Raw genomic sequence first — 19,191 nt, forward strand, 5'->3', positions numbered from 1 at the left:
TTCTTTCGCCTCAGAGCTGGCTGAAACTTCCTTGGAAGTTGGCGAGAGTGCGCGGGAGGAGGCAAAAGGGGATCCCTCTCGGTCCCTCCCGCTCTCCGTTCTTGCTGGGCGGTTTTCGCACCGGTGCGTTTTTACGCATACGGTAATTTCTCTCCAGCTTTGGCAGAATAAATGGTTGGCGGGGTGGGGGGGAGGAGAGGCTGTGGGAAGGCATAAGTAAAGGGTGCTTGTCGCCTAACGCGACCCTCTGAACCCGATGGAGGACCAGTTAAAACTCAACAGAGACGAGCTTAATGATCAACATTCGTAACCGCCGACGTCTGAAGCTGCGAGATCGGTTTCTCCACTTTTTTTTTTTTTTTGCCCCGAGCTGGAGCTGCTGCGACGACTGGACTCGAAGCGGTTTTAATGACTTTTCGAAGGAGATTTCCTTCCTGCGGTGCTGACTTGCCTCTCTTTGTATCTTCTGCTGCTATTTGGCACGAGGGAGCGGAGACGCGCCGGGCACAGCCTCCTCTGCGCCCCCTTCCTTGCTCCTCCTATCCGGTTTATTCGGTAGCGGCGAGTACTTATCGCCTGCGTTTGCACGAGAGGCAACAGCTTGCCTGTCTGCTCGGGAAGGCTCGCCATAGCAAAATTTACTAAACCGGCCACGGATCGAAACGGGAGCCTCTCTAGCCTCCTTTTCTTTTCTTTTCTTTTTTCTTTTTTGCCCTTTTCTCGTTTTCAAACAGTTTCTGTAAACCAAGGCGGCAAGGCTTCTCGCCACCGTCCCCCCCCCTCGCCTCCCTCTCCCCCGGCTTTCTTCAAAACAGTTCCTCGTTTGCCTGGTGTCAACCGTGATTGCCCCTGGATCTCGTCTTAGGCGGAGAAGGAAGAGCAGCGCTCTGTTCCTTTAAGGAGAACTCGGCACCTTATTCTACTCCAAAGTTTCTCAATAAAGAGAAAGGCAGCTGAGGAAATGAAGCTTTGCCGAAGCCACTGAAGGAAACCGAAGCCAAGCGGGAATCTCCAAGAGGAGCTGAGTGTGAGCGCTTTTTCTCCCCCCCCCTCCCTTCCCCCCATTCCCCAAAGCCTCCACATCTTCAGCTGTGGATTACCAAGGTGGCCCCCACGGCTCCTTCTGCCCCCTTCCTCCTTGGCGGGAGTTGTGGGGAAAACGCCAGGCGGCTGCAGCCCCCGTTTCTTCTCGACCGCCTCCTTTGCCTTTCCTCAGCCCAAGGAGGAACCTGCTTGCCTCCCATCCCCAACCAAGCGGGAGCCCGCGCCGCTTGCCGCCGCCGCCGCCACCACCACCACAGCCGCTGCTTTTGCCCCTGCCGTGATGCCATGCCCCGCAGCTACAGCGGAGGAGATGACAAGGGCGGCTCCGCCGGGATCTGGTTAAAGAGCAGCTCGGCGGGGCGCTACGGCTGCAGCGGGAGCAGCAGCGGCATGAAGGATGTGGAGTCCGGTCGGAGCAGGGTGCTCCTGAACTCGGCGCCCTCCCGAGGGGACGGCTTGCTCCTCCTGGGCACCGGCGGCGGGTTTGGCTTGCGAGAGAGCCGGCGAGGCAAGCAAGGAGGAGCCCGGATGAGCCTGCTGGGGAAACCGCTCTCCTACAGCAGCAACCCGATCTACCGGCGGAACGCCAAGTACCGGAAGCTGCAGAACTATCTCTACAATGTCTTGGAGAGACCCAGAGGCTGGGCGTTCATCTATCACGCGTTCGTGTGAGTACCACGGGTGTCGGGGACAGACGCGTGCGCTCCGGTCTGCCACATGGGTGGGGGAAGTGGGTGGAGCCCCCACACCTGTCGGAAGAGTGACCCGGTGGAATGCCTTGTCCAAGGCGAGGGACGCTTTGGCGCGCGAGGGGGTGAGGTTCAGAGGTGTGGCGGCGCATCCTACCGCTGTGGAATGCCCTGGAGCCCCCCCCCCTTTTTTTTAACGCGCTTGCAAAATGAGCATCCTTTGAATTCTGTAGAAACGTGACAGGGTGCTTCCCTATGCAGAGAATCTTAGTGCTGCCAATCGGAAGGCATATTCTGCTTCTAGGCTTGCCTTTTATTCCTTCACGGTTTTCCACATAAGAAATATATAATCTCAAAGGATAGGTGAGAAAAGACGAGAGGTTTTTACATGTGGAGGAAACGTGTTGTCTCCTGCTTAAAATTCAGTGAATAAGACTAGTGATTGGGAGACAGAAAACCGGATTTGGGAGCACCTAGAAATCACAGAGTAAAGCACCTATACCTTTTGGATGACTCTGCAGGTTTGATCACCTTAAGGCATTTCCACACGTCATAATCCTTAAAGTATCTTTGAGGTATTTGACCTTAGGTGTGATTGTGGTTATATTTCCTTTTTTAAAAAAAGGGAAGAGAGGATAGAGAACATTAAAGTTAATATCCTGGCCGTTATATCTAAATTATAAATAAAAACTCAGCTCAAAATACTCCCAAACCTAAGACAATTTAAGACTTCAAAACTGCAATCCTATTCTCACTCACCTGAATTTAATTTCTTGATCATAAAGTGGACTTTATGAGCATATGGAGAATTGGGCTCCATCTGTCAAGTGTGAAAGTACGCTTTAGATGAGGCTTTTGCAAAAGTTTTGGAATTTTCATTTTAATGTATGTAATGGTATGTATAGAAAACCCCATTGCAGAGTTCTTTGCAATATATTGATGTGGCACTTGATTGTGTTAAATGACGTTTAGCTAAAAATAGAAGAATGCCAGTATTATCCAGTGACAGTGAAATAGGAGGAACTACATTGGAACGTGTTTAGAAGTGAATCATTTAATGGCTCTTCCATCTAAGAAACATTTGCAAATATTGAAAAGGTGCAGTAGGTAAAATATTGTGAAGGTAATAAAGGTGTAAAAACGTTCAATATTCCTCAGAAGTAAACAAGCTTTATTTAAAAGTTGGGAAGGAAAGATAAGACACATTGGTTATTTTCTATCAAGGGGAAAGAACTGGTAGGAATAGGTGCAGAAATGAAGCTCAACAAAGAGGATGAAGGGAGAACCTTGGTTCTGGAATAATTTAATGTAGTGAAATGGCTAAAAAAGAGATTGGGATATGTATTGTATTAGAATTCTAGAATTAAGATTCATAATAATTATTAAAGAAGACTGAAGGAAGTCTGAATTATGAATAATTCATAATTGTGGAAAGAATAGAACATATCAAACATAAATGTGTTTTTTGAGAGTTTGGTAGAAGTAAATATTTCACTAAAATATTGAGTTTTTAAAATAATATACAAGTTTCTTCATAATTCTTATTTTACTTCCAACAATAATAGCATTTACTAGAATACTTCAAGTAGTGAAAGTATCCAACAGATTTCAGTAGCCTTATGACCTGTAAGATAGGCTGGTATTAATAATCTTGTACTGAATATGGTATCTGAAGTTGAAATAATAACATTTAATAGGCACACTTGAACTCTCATAATCAAATAGTTTGCTGGCAAAATCTACCAGCAATCCTTAAAACTATAAATAAATATTATTTCTCATATTGTTGATCATATTATGAAGGTTGAGAAATAATAGTTTGAGATAAGTTTGCTACTTTGTGATAGGAAACCAGATTCATTCCCATGGTTCTGGCCTGTGACATTATATTCCACAAGTTGTTAAAACAGGGGCTTGCATAAATCAGACAGTCAAGTGTGACTTGAACTAGGGCAATGCTAGTTTCCTCTAGGCCTAAGACAAAATCTTTGTCATTACACTGAAAGTCTAAAGTTAGGCATTCCTCATCTAATGGTATGTTTCTAAGAATTCCAAGACCAACATAAGATGACAGAAACAGTACATATCTTTTGCAAATTTGAATACATAAAGTTGTTTACAGATCAAAATAAGGAAACAGACTATGGCAGATGCAGAAAGGTGGACAGTCATCCAGTTGGTTCAGGTCTAAAACTTGCTAAGAAGGCTTCTAAAAGGATTGACTCATCAGGCCTATAGTTAGCTAGGTAAAGACAACCCCATCCGTAAATAAATATTCTGATCCTTCTAAACTGTCAGGCTGCAATGGTTTGTCTAATAATCATGTATTTCTCTAAGCAATGAAAGAATATTTCATTCTTAGAAAGCAAGGAAAGGTTATTTAAAAAGAACAGCAACAATAATTCCAAATTTTCCAGCTAAATAATTTCAACTGTGAGGAACATTTTTCAGAAAAGAAGATCCAGGAGATTATGTAAGTCAATGAAAGATCTGTTGGGCAAAGAAAAATGTCTGGTAAACTTCTCCCAAAACTGCCCATATCTACAAAACAGAACCCTCAGAGATCAATACAAATAACCTGCTGAAAATTTTAATTGATGCTGGGGTTGCTGTTGTCCACAAGGCCATACCACAGCATTACTTATACAACAATTACAAAAATGTTGGAGTTATGGGGCAGAGTGGCACAAGAAATATTGTGTGGGTGGAACAAAAAAATGATTCATCCAAATGTTAACATATCCTAAAAGCTAATAACCAACAATCAATGAAGAAACTGAAGAGTTTGAAGGAAATAGTTTGAAATTAAATTGATCAAGAAGTACTAACAATAAAAAAAAGTTTTGAAATGGCCTTCATAATCTCTATACTTAAATATAATTGAAAATCTGTAGGAACGTCAGAAACATGAAGTTTATGCAAGGAGACAGGAATATTTTTGAGCTAGAAAAGTTCTGCAAGGAAGACTGGAAGGAGAAAAAAATCTAAAAAAAAATACGGTGTAGGAAATATTTGGAAGCTGTTATTTCAGGAGGGTTACAAAGTATTCATTAAAGATTCAAACTCCTATACCTTCCATATTCACCATTTTTTATTTCAAAACTGTAAGCAATAGCATTCAAATGTTCAGAAAGAATTATGTCATCTTCTATTCCCTTAGGGCACAGGTGTCAAACTGACGGCATCATGTTGCCATCATGTGACATATCGTGGTGTTTTCCCCCTTTGTGGAGCTGGGGTGGGCATGGCCTATGTATGATGCATCCAGCCCGCGGACTGCCAGTTTGACACCCCTGCCTTAGGGATTCAGTGAACTATTCAATTTGATCAGAGGTGCCTAAAGTTTTGCATGCAAGTATATATTTCCATTCAATCAGTTTTGCATTTATGGTAATAACAGTTGTATTAGCTATGATCCTTTTTTTACGGAAAGAGGAACTGAAGTAGAGATAGTGAAAAGCTACTTAGTGAACTTCTCTTCAAAAAAAAATCTAAATTGAAGTTTATGACCTGCCTTTCTCAATATGAAGTGTTGGTGTGTATTTCAGATATATTGGGAGTTCTAGTTCCATCTATTACAGAATGCTAAATTGGGAAGTATGCTCAAGACCTGACATTTATTCATTGTATTCTAATGTCCAGACAGTACTTTACTTTCACCATTTCTTCTATTGAAATGTTATACTTAAATCTTTATCTTTATAGGAAGGACTTAAATGCCTGTCCTTAATAGTAATTTGATAGTAGACAAATTACTGTACCTTGAGAATGGTGATATTCCAGTAAAAATTGAGCACTTTCCATTCCCATCAATTTAGCAGTGATGCTTAAAGTGGCAATATCATGCATATTGCACAAGAATAATAACATCCAAGAGAAACTATGAGAAATACAATGATGTAATGTCAACTATATTGTTCTACTTCTATTAATCATGTCACTCATGCCAGGTCTTCAAGAAAACATTATAATTCACAAATTACTTCTGCAACTACACATGAACATGACAGTCTGGAAAAAAAATCAATGAAGTGTTGTTTCTGTTTGAAGAATTATTTTACCATTGAAATGTGGTTGCAGAAATGCAGAATGCTAGGTAACATCACTGGCATCTCTTCCATTTCTAAATGTGCAGGACATTGATATTTGTGTATGATATATAAAACATATTAATTGTTGGTGGGCTTACTTATTTGTTTTGGTAAAACTGATCAGTTTTGAATTTCTCCTCTTTTTTGTCAGAATGTTGAAAAGAATTGTCGTCTTGACTGCACAAGGCGTGTACTGTAGCTTGTCAGACATAACCATATGTGCTCCTAATTTTCTGTAGATGATCTTGGAAGAATGGCTAGCTCTTACATGTTGTAGTTTTGGGTGCTCAAGTATAAGAGAAATTATCTCAAAGTACAACAAACGTGTCTTACAACAGCAGCTCTTCAAACACCTCCTACTTTTGTACTTTATTGTACTTTTCACCTGGCAATTGGTTCCTTCAGCCATTCCTTAATAACATAGTTTAACCTTTAAACATTTGGGGGACATTTTGTTTATTCTTCTATGAGAAGAGGGAGGGTGATAAGTTAGGTCTAAATCCTAGCTAAAGGAATAATTATTGAGAGAGCATATACAAGTTACTCTTAATACCTATTTATCCATCTGCTTCAGTTGAAATAATGATATTTACAGAAAATACATATAGTCCTTGTTTAACAACTGCTTTGTAGATTGTTCACAGTTGTGATGGTGATGAAAAAATAATATTGCAACCAATTCTCAGATTTACGACCTTCATTGGTCTGGAAAGGAAAGCTGAAAGTAAGATTGTTAACACAGTCACAATTTTCACTTAGCTATCCCTTTGTTTAACAACCTAGGTTCCTATTCCAATTGTGGTTAGACTATCTGTAATAGTTAGAAATCATAAAATGGTATTTTGATTATCGTAATGTAGAAAATAAGTACCTTGTCACTATCTGAAAGTTTTAACATCCTGAAGTAGAATTGAAATCTGAATGTTTTTAGGATACCAATAAAGTTTTTACTCTGTAACCTAAGAATTTCTGGTGTAAAGAAGCAAGTTTCAAATTATTATAGAAGTATATTTTTCACTACTTTCTTTTGAATTGATTTTATTACATCTGACATTAGCTCCTTTGTAGGGCAGCAAGAGAAAATGAGAAGCAAAAAGGATCTAATAAGTGAGCAATTGAAAGTAAATGTATTCCCTCAGGCTTCAAGTAGCTATGAATGGTTAAAAGATTACTATAACATTCAGTAATTTATTTAGTCCCTTGACTGTCTTCTATTACAGTTTTCTCTCTTCTGTAAAATATGTACTGATTTGTAGATATTTTAATAGACTTCTAGTAAGTAAGCCACTGGGTTAGAAACTGAAGGACAATGAGTTCTAGTCCCTCTCTAGGCATATAGCTAGTTGGGTGATCTTTATACCATTCTCTCTCACCCCTTGGAAATACTTCTGAATTTTTGCCACAAGCCCAGTGCCACAAATACTGACTCAAAGCCCTCTTCAAACCATTGTATCTGGCCTGAAAAAGTCTGAATAATCACAATATGACAGCAAAGAGATTCAAAAGAGCCTTTACTTCCAAATGGAGGTTATCTGGATATTTGAAACCTATATACAGTAGAACCTCTGGTGACGACCATAATTTGTTCCATAACTTTGTTGCAACCCGATTTGGTCATGACCTGAACTTAATTTCCCATTTTAAAAAATTGGTGCTTACAAAAAAAATGGCGCGGAAGGGGAAGTCAGCTGCAGCCGTGTTTTATTGCCACCCGAGTATGTGTTCGTGACCAGATTCAAAAATTTTGTGAATTTTTTGGTTGGAACCTGATTTGGTCGTGGTCAGACGCGTTTGTGACCAGAGGTTCTACTGTATATGTTAGGACTACAATGTATGAATGCAAATTGAAATCAGTAGAAAAAAAATGGATGAGGAAATAAGTAAGAGGCATTTCACATTTTGCAACGTTTTGAGAATCTGTAGTAAATACTCATTAGCTAAAGCTAAAATTAGTAATTGTTCTTGAAGTGTACACATACCTTAAATTCAGTGAAAACTATTAAGTTTTCATTCAATTTAATATTTCAATATTTCATGTAATATTTGGAAACAGAATCATTTAATTACACAATCTTTTGGATATTCATATAACGGGTTTCGCAAATAATACTTGGATTCATTCCTTATTATTGTAAGCCTTCTAGAGTCGCTGTATCAGTGAGACTGACACATAGTAATTTAATAAAGAAATAAATAAATTATAAAAGCATAGTTTCAGATTTTACAATAATGCTTAATTTTCAATCTAATTGCAATTTTACCCATTCCGTATTGAGTCCCCAATGATTGTAGTGAGAAAATAGCAGAGCTTCAGTGAAATGGACACTATTCAACAAATTCATCTTAATATACCTAAGGAATTTTTATTAAATGCCAGACTGAATGCACCACTACTCTTGAGTTTGTAATCCCACTTAATAGAAAATTCACCCTAGCCAAGGGTATTTTGTATTGCTGCTCACACCGAGTGCAAACTGGTATCATATTCTGAAGCTGTCTACCCTGAAACTTCCTCCAAGCTGCTTGAAAAGTCTTTGGCAAACACAGTAGAGGAGGTATGACCTGCCTCCCCCACATCATTCACCAAGCTTTTTGTGCTGGGGTTTACCAGGTTGGATGGTTCCAGTGAGCCTCTTTGGTAGACACTGAAGTTCTTCAGAGATGGATAATGTTCTCCTGCAATTGATTCATTAAAGCAAATCATGTTACCTCCATGGCACAAACTTCTTTTTATAGCAAATTTAAGTCACTTTGTTAACTTTGCAGGGTGCTCCAGACAAGAACTAAACACTCAGAAGTACTAGGTCTATCTTTATTGTAAGGTAAAGGTAAAGGTTCCCCTCGCACATATGTGCTAGTCGTTTCCAACTCTAGGGGGCGGTGCTCATCTCCGTTTCAAAACCGAAGAGCCAGCGCTGTTCGAAGACGTCTCCATAGTCATGTGGCCGGCATGACTAAACGCCAAAGGCGCACGGAATGCTGTTACCTTCTCATCAAAAGTGGTCCCTATTTTTCTACTTGCATTTTTTACATTCTTTCGAACTAGGTTGGCAGAAACTGGGACAAATAATGGGAGCTCACCCTATTACGCGGCACTAGGGATTCTAGTCATTGAGCCACCGCATCCCTTCATCTTTATTGTAAGATTACATAAAAGACTTTTGCAAGTCTGAAACTACCTCTGCCCCATAGCCATTACAGCCTAAGAAACTAGAGAGGGTCCCTTTGAGTCAGTTGCCACACCCCATTCCTTTGGGTTTAGCTACCTCTTATCTAACCATTGCCTAATCTGTGGCTTCTCCTCCTGTCTCCCATTCTCTTCCTGTCTCTTATTTTCCCATACCATTATAGTTTTTACAGAACTGGACATTTTACAAGAAAATAGTTGATCTGTGACTGGGTGGAATATGGAAGGGCAGGAGCTATCTTTTGGCATCAGTCCTTTTATTTACAACATTCAGAAAATTACATTTCAAAATTTATCTTTCAATCTGGTGTGTTGATTTTGTATAGAAGATGCTACAGATTTCAGAAATTCCATTCACAGATAATAAAGCTAAACACACAATTTCCCCTAAGAAACAGAATTTAGAGGATAGCAGATAATCTCTTCATTTATTTCAATGAAATTTGACAATTCTAGTGGATTGAATAATTCAAATATTTGCTGGAAACCAAAGTTCACAGTTGATTCTTTTTTACTAAATAATGAGTCGAATATAGCTCTGTTTAATGAATCTTGCTTTGGATTGGAGTATGGGAGTATGATGAGTAGATGGGGAATAAATTTTCTAAATAAATAAATGTAATTTTGGGGGACTTGGTTAGAATAAATTTGGGGCTTTCCTGAAAATTTCCAGATATCCAGAATCAATTGCTGTATCTATGTCATTTCATGTTTGGAGGCAACAATAGAATTGTTGATGTGGTGATGAATTATGACCATGTTTTGGGTTGCTATTAAATAATTATATAATCATCCACTTAATAATTATAATGTTAATCCACACGAAAAACTTAAAGCTGGTGCTAGAACAAAGGAATTATTAGGGGGAAAAAGTTTGAAAGAGAATGAAACACAGATATTAGTCTTCTATGCCAAGATTATTTGGAGTAATTTACTGGTGTTCAGTTTCACTTTGAATTTCACACAAGAATCCTAGTTGTAAAATTTTTCTTGAGCATTTTGAAAAGTGTATGCATACAACTAGTATTACAGATATAGTTTACCAAATGAAAATTGAATCATATGCTTATGTATTTGCTGATTTGTGCTATAGGCATTGCTGGAATTTTTAAATAGTCTAATAAATTTTTCATTTTGATATTATCAAGTAAGGGCTAGGAAAACAGATTTTTTCGCACTGATCTTTAAACTGAAGACAACTTTAACAATGTTAAAGGTGTTGAAATATAAATTTCTGGATTGAATGAAGTCATGACACAGCAGCACCACATAACAGAGAAGACTGCCAGGTACCTTTAGATAATTGACTGCAGGAAATGAATGCCAATTTTAATTTTAATTGCAAATGGAAATTTTGGCAACTGTGGAAATTCCAATGTACTATATATTTTCCAGAATGAACTGATTTGAAAATTCTCAAAATAGTATCATAGTATGGATGAAACAACTTCTTCTAATTCTTGTGAATTCTGACTATCAATGCAATTCTATGTTTTTGTAAATTGATTACTTTAATGTGAAGCTTCATTTCATGAACATTGGTAGGCTATCTCCTGCATGAAATTATAAAAACACGCTTAAGTTTAATGTGGAAAATATTGAGTTAATTTGATTTATATGGAATTTACTGTATAATCTCTGATAATGTAATGTATAGTATAATTTTTACATTGAAATAATAAAGTCCAGATTTATTATCTCCGATTTGGGGTGTGTGTGTGTGTGTGTGTGTGTGTGAGAGAGAGAGAGAGAGAGACTTCTGTTCAATTCATTGTATACAAGCTGCTTTGGGAACCCAATTTGGATGAATAAGTTATACATGATTCTTTAGTGAGGTTGCTTTATTTTTACAAGCATTCTTTTTTAGTACTTGTATGTTTAATTTTCTTTCAGAGTGAAGTTATATGAGTGGGTGGGTGGAGGAAGATTCTTCTCCTAGTCTTAGCTATAAAGAATATATTGTTTTAAGATATTGCTGATGTTTTATGTGCCAAAGAACCATGCGGTTGACTATAGGGTAGGCAGGGAGAATAAATATTTAACAGGAGAAATGAAATTAGTAGTCCAGGAGATGTCAGATGTCTCTTTCAATGGTTATTGCTCATTTTGTATCTTTTATCATCACATTTTAAGAACTCTGGGAAGCAGCAGCTAATAAAAGCCTAACAAAACATTGAAATGCAAATTCAAGGTTAATATCATCGCAATCAGTCTCTTCTTGCTTAATGCACCAAATTAATACTTCACTCCTCTTGTTTTGAAGTTGAATGTATCATTATGAGATGGAATGAAGGCTACCTTTTCTCAGTTGTAATTCAGTAAGGAACTTGATAAAAATTATCTTAATAAGTATTAGCACATGAAAAGGCAAGGGAAGATCTTGTTATATTGTAAGACAAGATACATGAATGTTCTCTCAAAAATTACTTCTTGGAAGTATTTCTAAAATATGTAGGTAATGACAAAAATATCACTTATTTATATTTAATTTTAAATTATTTTCATAACTTTTTTTGAGTTATTTCATTAATGGATGTAGAGCTCTGCTTGCTCTCTATCTGAAAAATATACACTGCTCAGGAAAAGGTTGAATGAGTCATCTATATTAAAACTAGAATTTTTTTTGTTTAACATTGGCATGTAAATAGAGATTCATTAATGGAAAAAAACACCTGTGAATCCTTTATATAAACCTAATCTGAGCTTCTAGATTTGATAGAACATTTTCTGGAGAAGCTACTGTGTGGAAAATGTGTTGTGTTTGCAGAAAACAAATCTTGTTCTTGTGAATAAGTCATTTGAGTTCTGAGTCATTTAAACTTCTAGGAAGGCTACTTACAGGTTAAACTTCAGTGACGTAAATAAATGTAGTTCAAGGAGTATGTGAATAAGAATACTTCCCGACACTCTATATCATGGATTATCCAACTTTAGGCTTGCATGGGCCTCACTGAGTGAAAAGAAATTGTCTTGGACTGCATATAAAATATATGATACAGTTAATGTATATAAATAACGAACTTCCTTTATTTTTTAAATAAATCTTGTGGGGCCACATTACTAGCTTTCCGGAGGTATATGCAGCCTGTGGGCCAGGATGGATACGACTGCTCTGGATGCAGGGTGGATCACAATTTAAATCACTAGTCAGTAAGGCTTGATTTAAATCATAGTTTTCTACATAAAGACTAATTCTTGCTGATATAACTTTAATATGCAAGTAGATGAAGATTTTTAGAATAACAACTTTTCATATTAGTATTTTTATCCCCAGTTTAATAGGTTAATCATTCATATTTGGACAACTTTTCTGTTGTACTTAGGAAGGAGAAAAATAATCATTACCTTAACAATTTAAATAGATTTATTCAACTGAAACAATAACATTACAGCATATGTTATTTGCTTAAACAAACATCCATGTTTGTTAACTAATTTGGACTGTCAGCCCAGCCTACACATGAAAAACTTAAATACTGTCCTCTGTAGCTCACTCATCATCTTCATCTTCTTCTTTGTTCATAATCTGGAAAAGAAAAACAAGCTTTCTTGCTTTATCAGGTCCCAAACGATTTCTCAATTTAGAATGAATGAGTCCAAAGGAAGAGAATATTCTTTCAACACCTGCAGAAGAAGCTACTGCTGTTAAAAGTGAAATCATTACTTGAACAGTCTCTAAATCAAGTGCTTAAGTGACTTTCACCAGTTCATTGATGTGACTTTCTTTAAAATATCTTCAGCAAACATATATTTCTTGAATGGTTCCCCCTTAGCTTTGAAGTTTATTATAGTTGGCATTACAGATGGATGATTGCTAGATACCCATGTCATAGCTAACTCCTCTTCCTCAGAACTTAAGTTTTGACCCTGATACTGGATATTGACAATATTTGCCAAAAAATGAGCTGAAGACAGTACTTGTCCCATTCGTTTTTTTAATGCTTGTAATTTAATTCTGTCCATGTGTAGTTCTGTTTTTAAGTGTTCACTCAGTTTCTTCCAAATTTCAACAGCATCAGCAATAAAACAGCTATTTTTCTGTATTTTGTTTAAAGCTTCAGAGATGGGTTTCAGGATGCTCAGCATATGTTCAACATTTCTCTTAAGCCCAATGTTGAGGATTTTGGCCGTGACAGTGCCATCTATTTTATCTCGATTTTCTTCACAAACTGGCATCAGAATAGGCCCGTTCTTGATATACTGCTCAAAACAGCCCACCACAGAGTTCCATCTAACATCTTGTGGGAGCGTTAGCTTGGTTCCACCCATCCTTTTCAGAGCTGCTGCAGCAAAATGATTGTTACGGAAGTATTTAGCAATTTCAACAACATTAGTCTTTATTTCTGGAACACTTAAGTCTTTGGCTAAGAGGTGCAGCAAATGAGCACTGCAACCATATGTTATTAGCTTTGTATTCCCTTCCTGCTCTTCTAAATTTCTTCTCATCTTGGATACATTTGCAGCATTGTCTGTGACCAAACTGCGTACTAGACATTTGAATTTTTGTTCACATGTTATTATACCTTTTACTGCCACTTCTTGTAAGTATTCTGCTGTGTGTGTATTTCCTTGCACAATTGTTTGTGCAAGGAAGACTTTCCCTTCTTCTGTTGTTATACAAGCTCATACAATAGGATCATTGTGGACATAACTCCACCCATCAATACTTAGGGTAACAATTCTACCCTCCAGAGCTGTTGCACATTGCTCCATTTCTCTGTCATACACTTTATCCAGCAGTTTCCCTGCAACATCTGCTCTGCTGGGTGGACTGTATCCTGGTCTTAATGAAATGTGGGTTCTCAGTCAGACGGAAAGAAGAGTTCGTTGCATAAACAAACTGGGCAATTTTTTCATCAATTAACTCTTTTTCTAATCTGCTAGTTTTTATCACAAATTTATCTATGGTGGTTCCAGGAGGGAAGGGTTTTTTCTTTCTTTTAGGTGATAGTGATATGTGGCTGTGGGTGTCTGATGATGATGATGCTAATGAAGCACTATCCTGGATGGATAACTCTGAAACTGTAGAACAGGAGGATGGTGATCTTGAAGGTGGATAGTTTCCAGAATCCATGAATTCCTCTAAACAAAAAAGTCAATGCTGTTATTTTATTGTTTATACAATTTCTGCTTATTGTACACACCACTGCTCCAAAAGGAATATTTGCTTTTCTTCATAACTGTACCAAATGACAGTAACATGCAGTAATAATAAGAAATATAATTTTGCTCAAACATGACAGTTCAAGGCAGTCTTTAGAAATATGATTCAATAAAAATGTTTACCAACCTGAAGATCCTGCCTGTTCAAATGTGTTTCTTTGGTCATCTTCATCACAGCACTTCTCATGATGTTGCCTCATTCGGGCCACCAGGCCTTGCATTTCTTTGTTGCAGTGTTTGCAGTTTGCACGCATGCCTGCCTTACCGATAGGTAAAGGAACTTCATTAAAATATTGCCAAACTGGGTCTCTTTTACGGCCTGCTGCCATTATAGGTTTTTTCCTCCAAGGAAAGAATGTGATAAACCTCATACACACAAAAAGATCCAAAGACTTGTCTGTCTGTGGCTGTGCAGTATTGTGCTCAGAAAGTTTCACTTTCATTTTGTACTGCTTGTCTGCTTGCCCCTTCCTCCTCACACTTAGTTTCACTTTCTTCTTGTGCAGATCTATTCCACTCCAAACAATCAGAAAAATATTGTTTTTCCTACTCGCCGTTCAGACACTCCTCAGTCTGGGTAACGATCACTCCTATTTGCAATGCTGAGTGTCAATCAAATCCCTCTGGAGCTGGATCCACCTCACTTCCTGCTCCTTCCTCAGACTTTTTCACTCAGCCATTGCAAGTGCATTGAGTGTCTGTTACTTATTCTCAATTTTATCTTTTTTGCTTTGTTATTCTTCTAAATTGGATCATTTTAATTCCTTTTCTGTTGTAAAGGTGCTGCGCTTTGACTATCTTCACCTAGGTGAAGTTTTAACTGCATTGCGGCGGTTCGGGGCTCCGGCCGCCGCTAGCGGCTTGGCTTGGCGGGCGGCTTAATTTTTTTGCCGTTTTGGCCGCCATTTGCAACCTGTCACTGCGCGAGGCTGCCGTTCGCTTTAGCGGCCGTAGCACCTAGCGGCTTGAGTCCCTGCCGGCTGGCATACTCATTAGCCGTTTTGAACTGTTGAGACTGCCCCCTTCGTTGCAGCTTCAGTCCGGCCGTAGGCGCTTTGTTTCGCCTGGCTTAGGACTCGTTGGGGCTTCCCTCGCGGGCCGCCATTTTGTGCCCAGAACTTCGTCAATTCTCTGAGCTGCTCCGTGGACAGGGCGACCTGGGCTTAGGTTTCCAGGGTCGCTTGGTGACTCGCAGGTTGGGACGCTGTCCTGCTCATGCCTGCGCTTTTCCCTTGTATGCAGTGGTGTGCCTGAGGATTTAAAGGGAAGTACATAATTTTTTGGCATTTGATTATATCTATTTAAAAAAAAAAAAAAAGAATTTGTTTGTTGGCGGTTGCCTAGTTATATTTGAAGCCCCTTTTTTCTTGTAAATAGTTCTTTATTTCACCTTATATATATATATTTAAAAAAAAAAAAGAAAGAAAAATTTTGATTAATTAATTAATTCATTATCTTAGAAAACTGTTAGCTATATATTACAATTATTTGTTGGGGCTATTGACATGGAGGACAGGGAGGCAGTTGATCTTTCTTCGGATATGGACAGAAGTCCTTCTCCTTCCCCAGTGCCTTCCCCTAAACAGCTCAGGGGGAGGAAGACTAAAAACAATAAACAGGGGAAATCCTCCAAATCTACGGCTGTAGATAAGGATGCCCAACGTAGGCACAAAGCCCTAGAAAAGCAGTTTGCTAAGGCCTGCCAGCAGGTGCAAGTACCTTGTCAGGGGCCTATGGAGGGAGATTTAGACCATGGGATGGCTCGTGACCCCTCAGCCTCTCATTCTATGGAGGCCTTGGCTAGTGGGCTAAGGGAGGATTGCCCATCTACTTCTCAGGGGTGTTCAATGTTTGCTACTAATCAACCCTGTGTTAGTGCCAGGTCACGCTCCTCCAGTTTTGCCAGCCAACTTTCTCAGGCTTCTAGGGCAGCTCCAGCAGCTACATTTACACCCACTGCAGCTGGCCTCCGCCCGGAGGCGGGCCCTGTGTTTGGTCAACCTGTGGATTTTCAGTCCTTTTTTACTCAGGCCATGTCCCATATGTTCCAAATGGGGTTACAGCAATCCACTGGTGCCTTGCCTGCCCCTGTTTGTCCTCCTGGGCCTGCTTTTCATCTGCACCCTCCCGGGGTACACCATCAACAAAATCAATCTGTTCCCTATGATCCTGTGTCGGAATCAGCCCGGGAAGATGACTTCCTAGATGACTTTGAGATGTCAGAGGATGAAGGGGAGATTCAGGACAAACCGGCTTTCCCGGGCCTGTTTAAGCCTTCTTTGTTTCGCTCGTTGCTTCGCAAAGCAAAAGCGGCTACCAACATGGATTCCAGCCCGCTTCAGGGCTCTTCTTCTTCTGTTCTTCTTCTTCCAGCAGGCCCTAACAGTCATTTGTTTAATCTGCCTCAACCTGAGGAGGACTTTGTTCCGTGTCCTGATCTTTTCTGCCAGGTCATTCAGAAGCCCTGGGACCGCCCCTCCTCATTGTCTGGTCCGAATTCGTTTGACCGTAAGCTTTATGCCTCGGCTCCTGCTCTGGATGCACTTCTACAGTTGCCTACGATTGATGATCCGGTGGCTAGCCTTACATCTTCTTCCATCCTGCTAGGTGAGCCGGGGGACGGCCTCAAGTTTGAGGACAAACGGGCCGAGATGGGCTTTCGTAAGACGCACCAAGCGGTGGCTTGGGCCATTCAGGCAGCAACTTCGTCATCCTTCTTTAACCGGGCATCGCTGGTGTGGCTGCGTCAATTGAAAGAACGGCTCCCGCCTGAAGACGCGAGATCGCATCAAGACCTAGCAAAACTGGTTGCAGCTGCTGAATATTCAGCTGACGCATCCTTGGACGCGGCTAAATTCGCTTCCCGTGCCTTGGCGTCAACTGTGTCTTCGAGGCGTCTCCTATGGCTCCGCAACTGGAAGGCTGACGCCAAGTCCAAGTGGCGTCTAACTGCTGCTCCTTACAAGGGCCCTGCCTTGTTTGGATCATCCCTGGATTCAGTTCTAGTGGAGAACAGGGATAAAAAGAAGGTGTTACCTACTTCCTTTCGCCGCCAGGACAGGCGCTACGTACCGTATAGCCGACAGCCCTTTCGGCAGGATCAAGGCGCCGGTGGCGCCTCTTATTACCGGCCCTCGCAACTCCAGTACCAACCGACTTCAGACAGGGCGTCCTTTCGTGACCGCGGTCGCAGACAGTCCAACTTTAGACGGCCTTTCAAGCAGTCTGCGGGTCGTTTCGCCAGACGTGGAAAGTGACTCACCGTTCCCGGTCCCGATCGGCGGCAAGCTCCAGGCCTTCTCTCACCTGTGGCCGACTACCACCTCGGATGCCTGGATTGTCCAAACTGTCACCGAGGGATTACGTTTGGAATTCGCCAAGATGCCACAGGACTTTTATGTTCACTGCCCTTGGCCGGTGCAGCCGGAAAAGCGAGCCCTTCTATCGCTCGAAATTTTCCATCTGTTACAGATTCAGGCCATAGAACAAGTCCCTTCAGACCAACTCAGAACCGGCTTTTATTCAACGTTATTCCTGGTCCCGAAGAGCTCGGGCGACTGGAGAGGCATTTTGAACCTACGACGTCTCAATCAACACATCGTCTACCGTCGGTTCAAAATGCATTCCCTCAAGTCTCTGCTTGGCTGCATCCGACGGGGGGACCTGATGCAGTCTGTAGATCTAAAGGAAGCGTACCTACACGTCCCCATTCACCAATCACACAGAAGGTACCTCAGGTTTGCGTTTGGAGACCACCACTTCCAATATCGGGCTATGCCATTTGGCCTTTCGTCCGCTCCGAGGACCTTTACAAAGTTGCTAGCGGCAATTGCGGCGTCCCTCAGGGAGATTCCGGTTCGTCTGGCATGCTACCTCGACGACATTTTGATCCTGTCATCTTCTCCAGAGCAAGCGACCCTCGACCGGGAGTTAGTACTTCAGACTCTTCAAGACCACGGGTTCACTTTGAATTTTGCCAAAAGCCATCTGGTCCCCACGACTCGTATCCTCCATCTAGGAGCGATAATCGATTCGAGCCTGTGTGTGGTCTTCCTGTCTCCAGACAGACAAGTCAGCATTCGGAACCTAGTGTCCCAAGTCTTACTACACAGGACTGTGACCTTACTGACGCTCTCCCAGCTTCTGGGAAAATTAATATCATGCATAGACATTGTTCCGTGGGCACGTTTCCATCTTCGTCGCCTTCAATGGTTTCTGCTCCCTTACCAGAGACAAGGGCGAGCGGAGTCTCTTCTCAGGGTCACAGTCCCAGCTTCTGTGCGCCTTTCCCTGAGGTGGTGGCTGTCTCCGGCCCTCGACAAAGGTTCCCCCTTCCTAGAACCAGAGCGGATGGTGTTGACCACGGACGCCAGTCTCCGAGGCTGGGGGGCTCATCTCAACCTTCAGTTGGCCCAGGGGGTCTGGTCGTCGACAGAACAGCCGCACAATATAAACTGGCTGGAGCTCAGAGCGGTTCGCCTCGCCCTGGTGCACTTCAAACACCTTGTGTATCGCCGGGACATTCTGATTTTAACGGACAATGTGGCCACCAAGGCCCATATCAACAAACAAGGGGGGACTCGCTCTTGGACACTAATGCAGGAGGCGGAGCGTCTCCTGTCGTGGGCGGAACTACACCTCTCGTCAATAAAAGCAGAACACATTTCGGGGTCTCTGAATCGAGAAGCAGATTGGCTCAGCAGAGACCAAATAGATCATGCCGAGTGGAAGCTGGACCCCTGCCTGTTCCAGGACCTGTCGAGGAGGTTCGGTCTTCCCCTAGTGGACCTGTTTGCGACGGCTCACAACACCCAATTGCCGAGGTTCTTTTCCCGCTACCCATCTCCAGCAGCGGAGGGTCTGGACGCTCTTCGGAGTCCGTGGCCCCGGGGGCTTCTCTATGCCTTTCCCCCTCTTCCAGTTCTCTCCAAAGTCATTCGGAAGGTTATTCAAGAGCAGGCGAATCTTCTGCTGGTAGCGCCATATTGGCCTCGTCAGGAGTGGTTCGCCGACCTCA

General features: G+C 41.1%; 1 protein-coding gene across 2 annotated transcripts in view; it reads left to right on the forward strand.

Moving 5' to 3' along the window:
• Positions 1–567: 567 nt before the first annotated feature.
• The window catches only part of KCNQ5 (potassium voltage-gated channel subfamily Q member 5), a 340,121-nt gene continuing 321,497 nt past the window's right edge, over positions 568–19,191 (forward strand). Inside the window, exon 1 of one of the 2 annotated variants that reach the window (XM_034431901.3) lies at positions 568–1,712. In XM_034431901.3, coding sequence (XP_034287792.1) covers positions 1,330–1,712 — 383 coding nt within the window. In that variant the 5' untranslated portion in view covers positions 568–1,329. The remainder of the gene's footprint in view (positions 1,713–19,191) is intronic. The other variant, XM_034431902.3, reaches the window with a different exon arrangement.

Source organism: Pantherophis guttatus, chromosome 1 (assembly GCF_059756535.1).
Source record: "Pantherophis guttatus breed Tessera chromosome 1, ASM5975653v1, whole genome shotgun sequence".
Lineage (NCBI taxonomy): Eukaryota > Metazoa > Chordata > Lepidosauria > Squamata > Colubridae > Pantherophis > Pantherophis guttatus.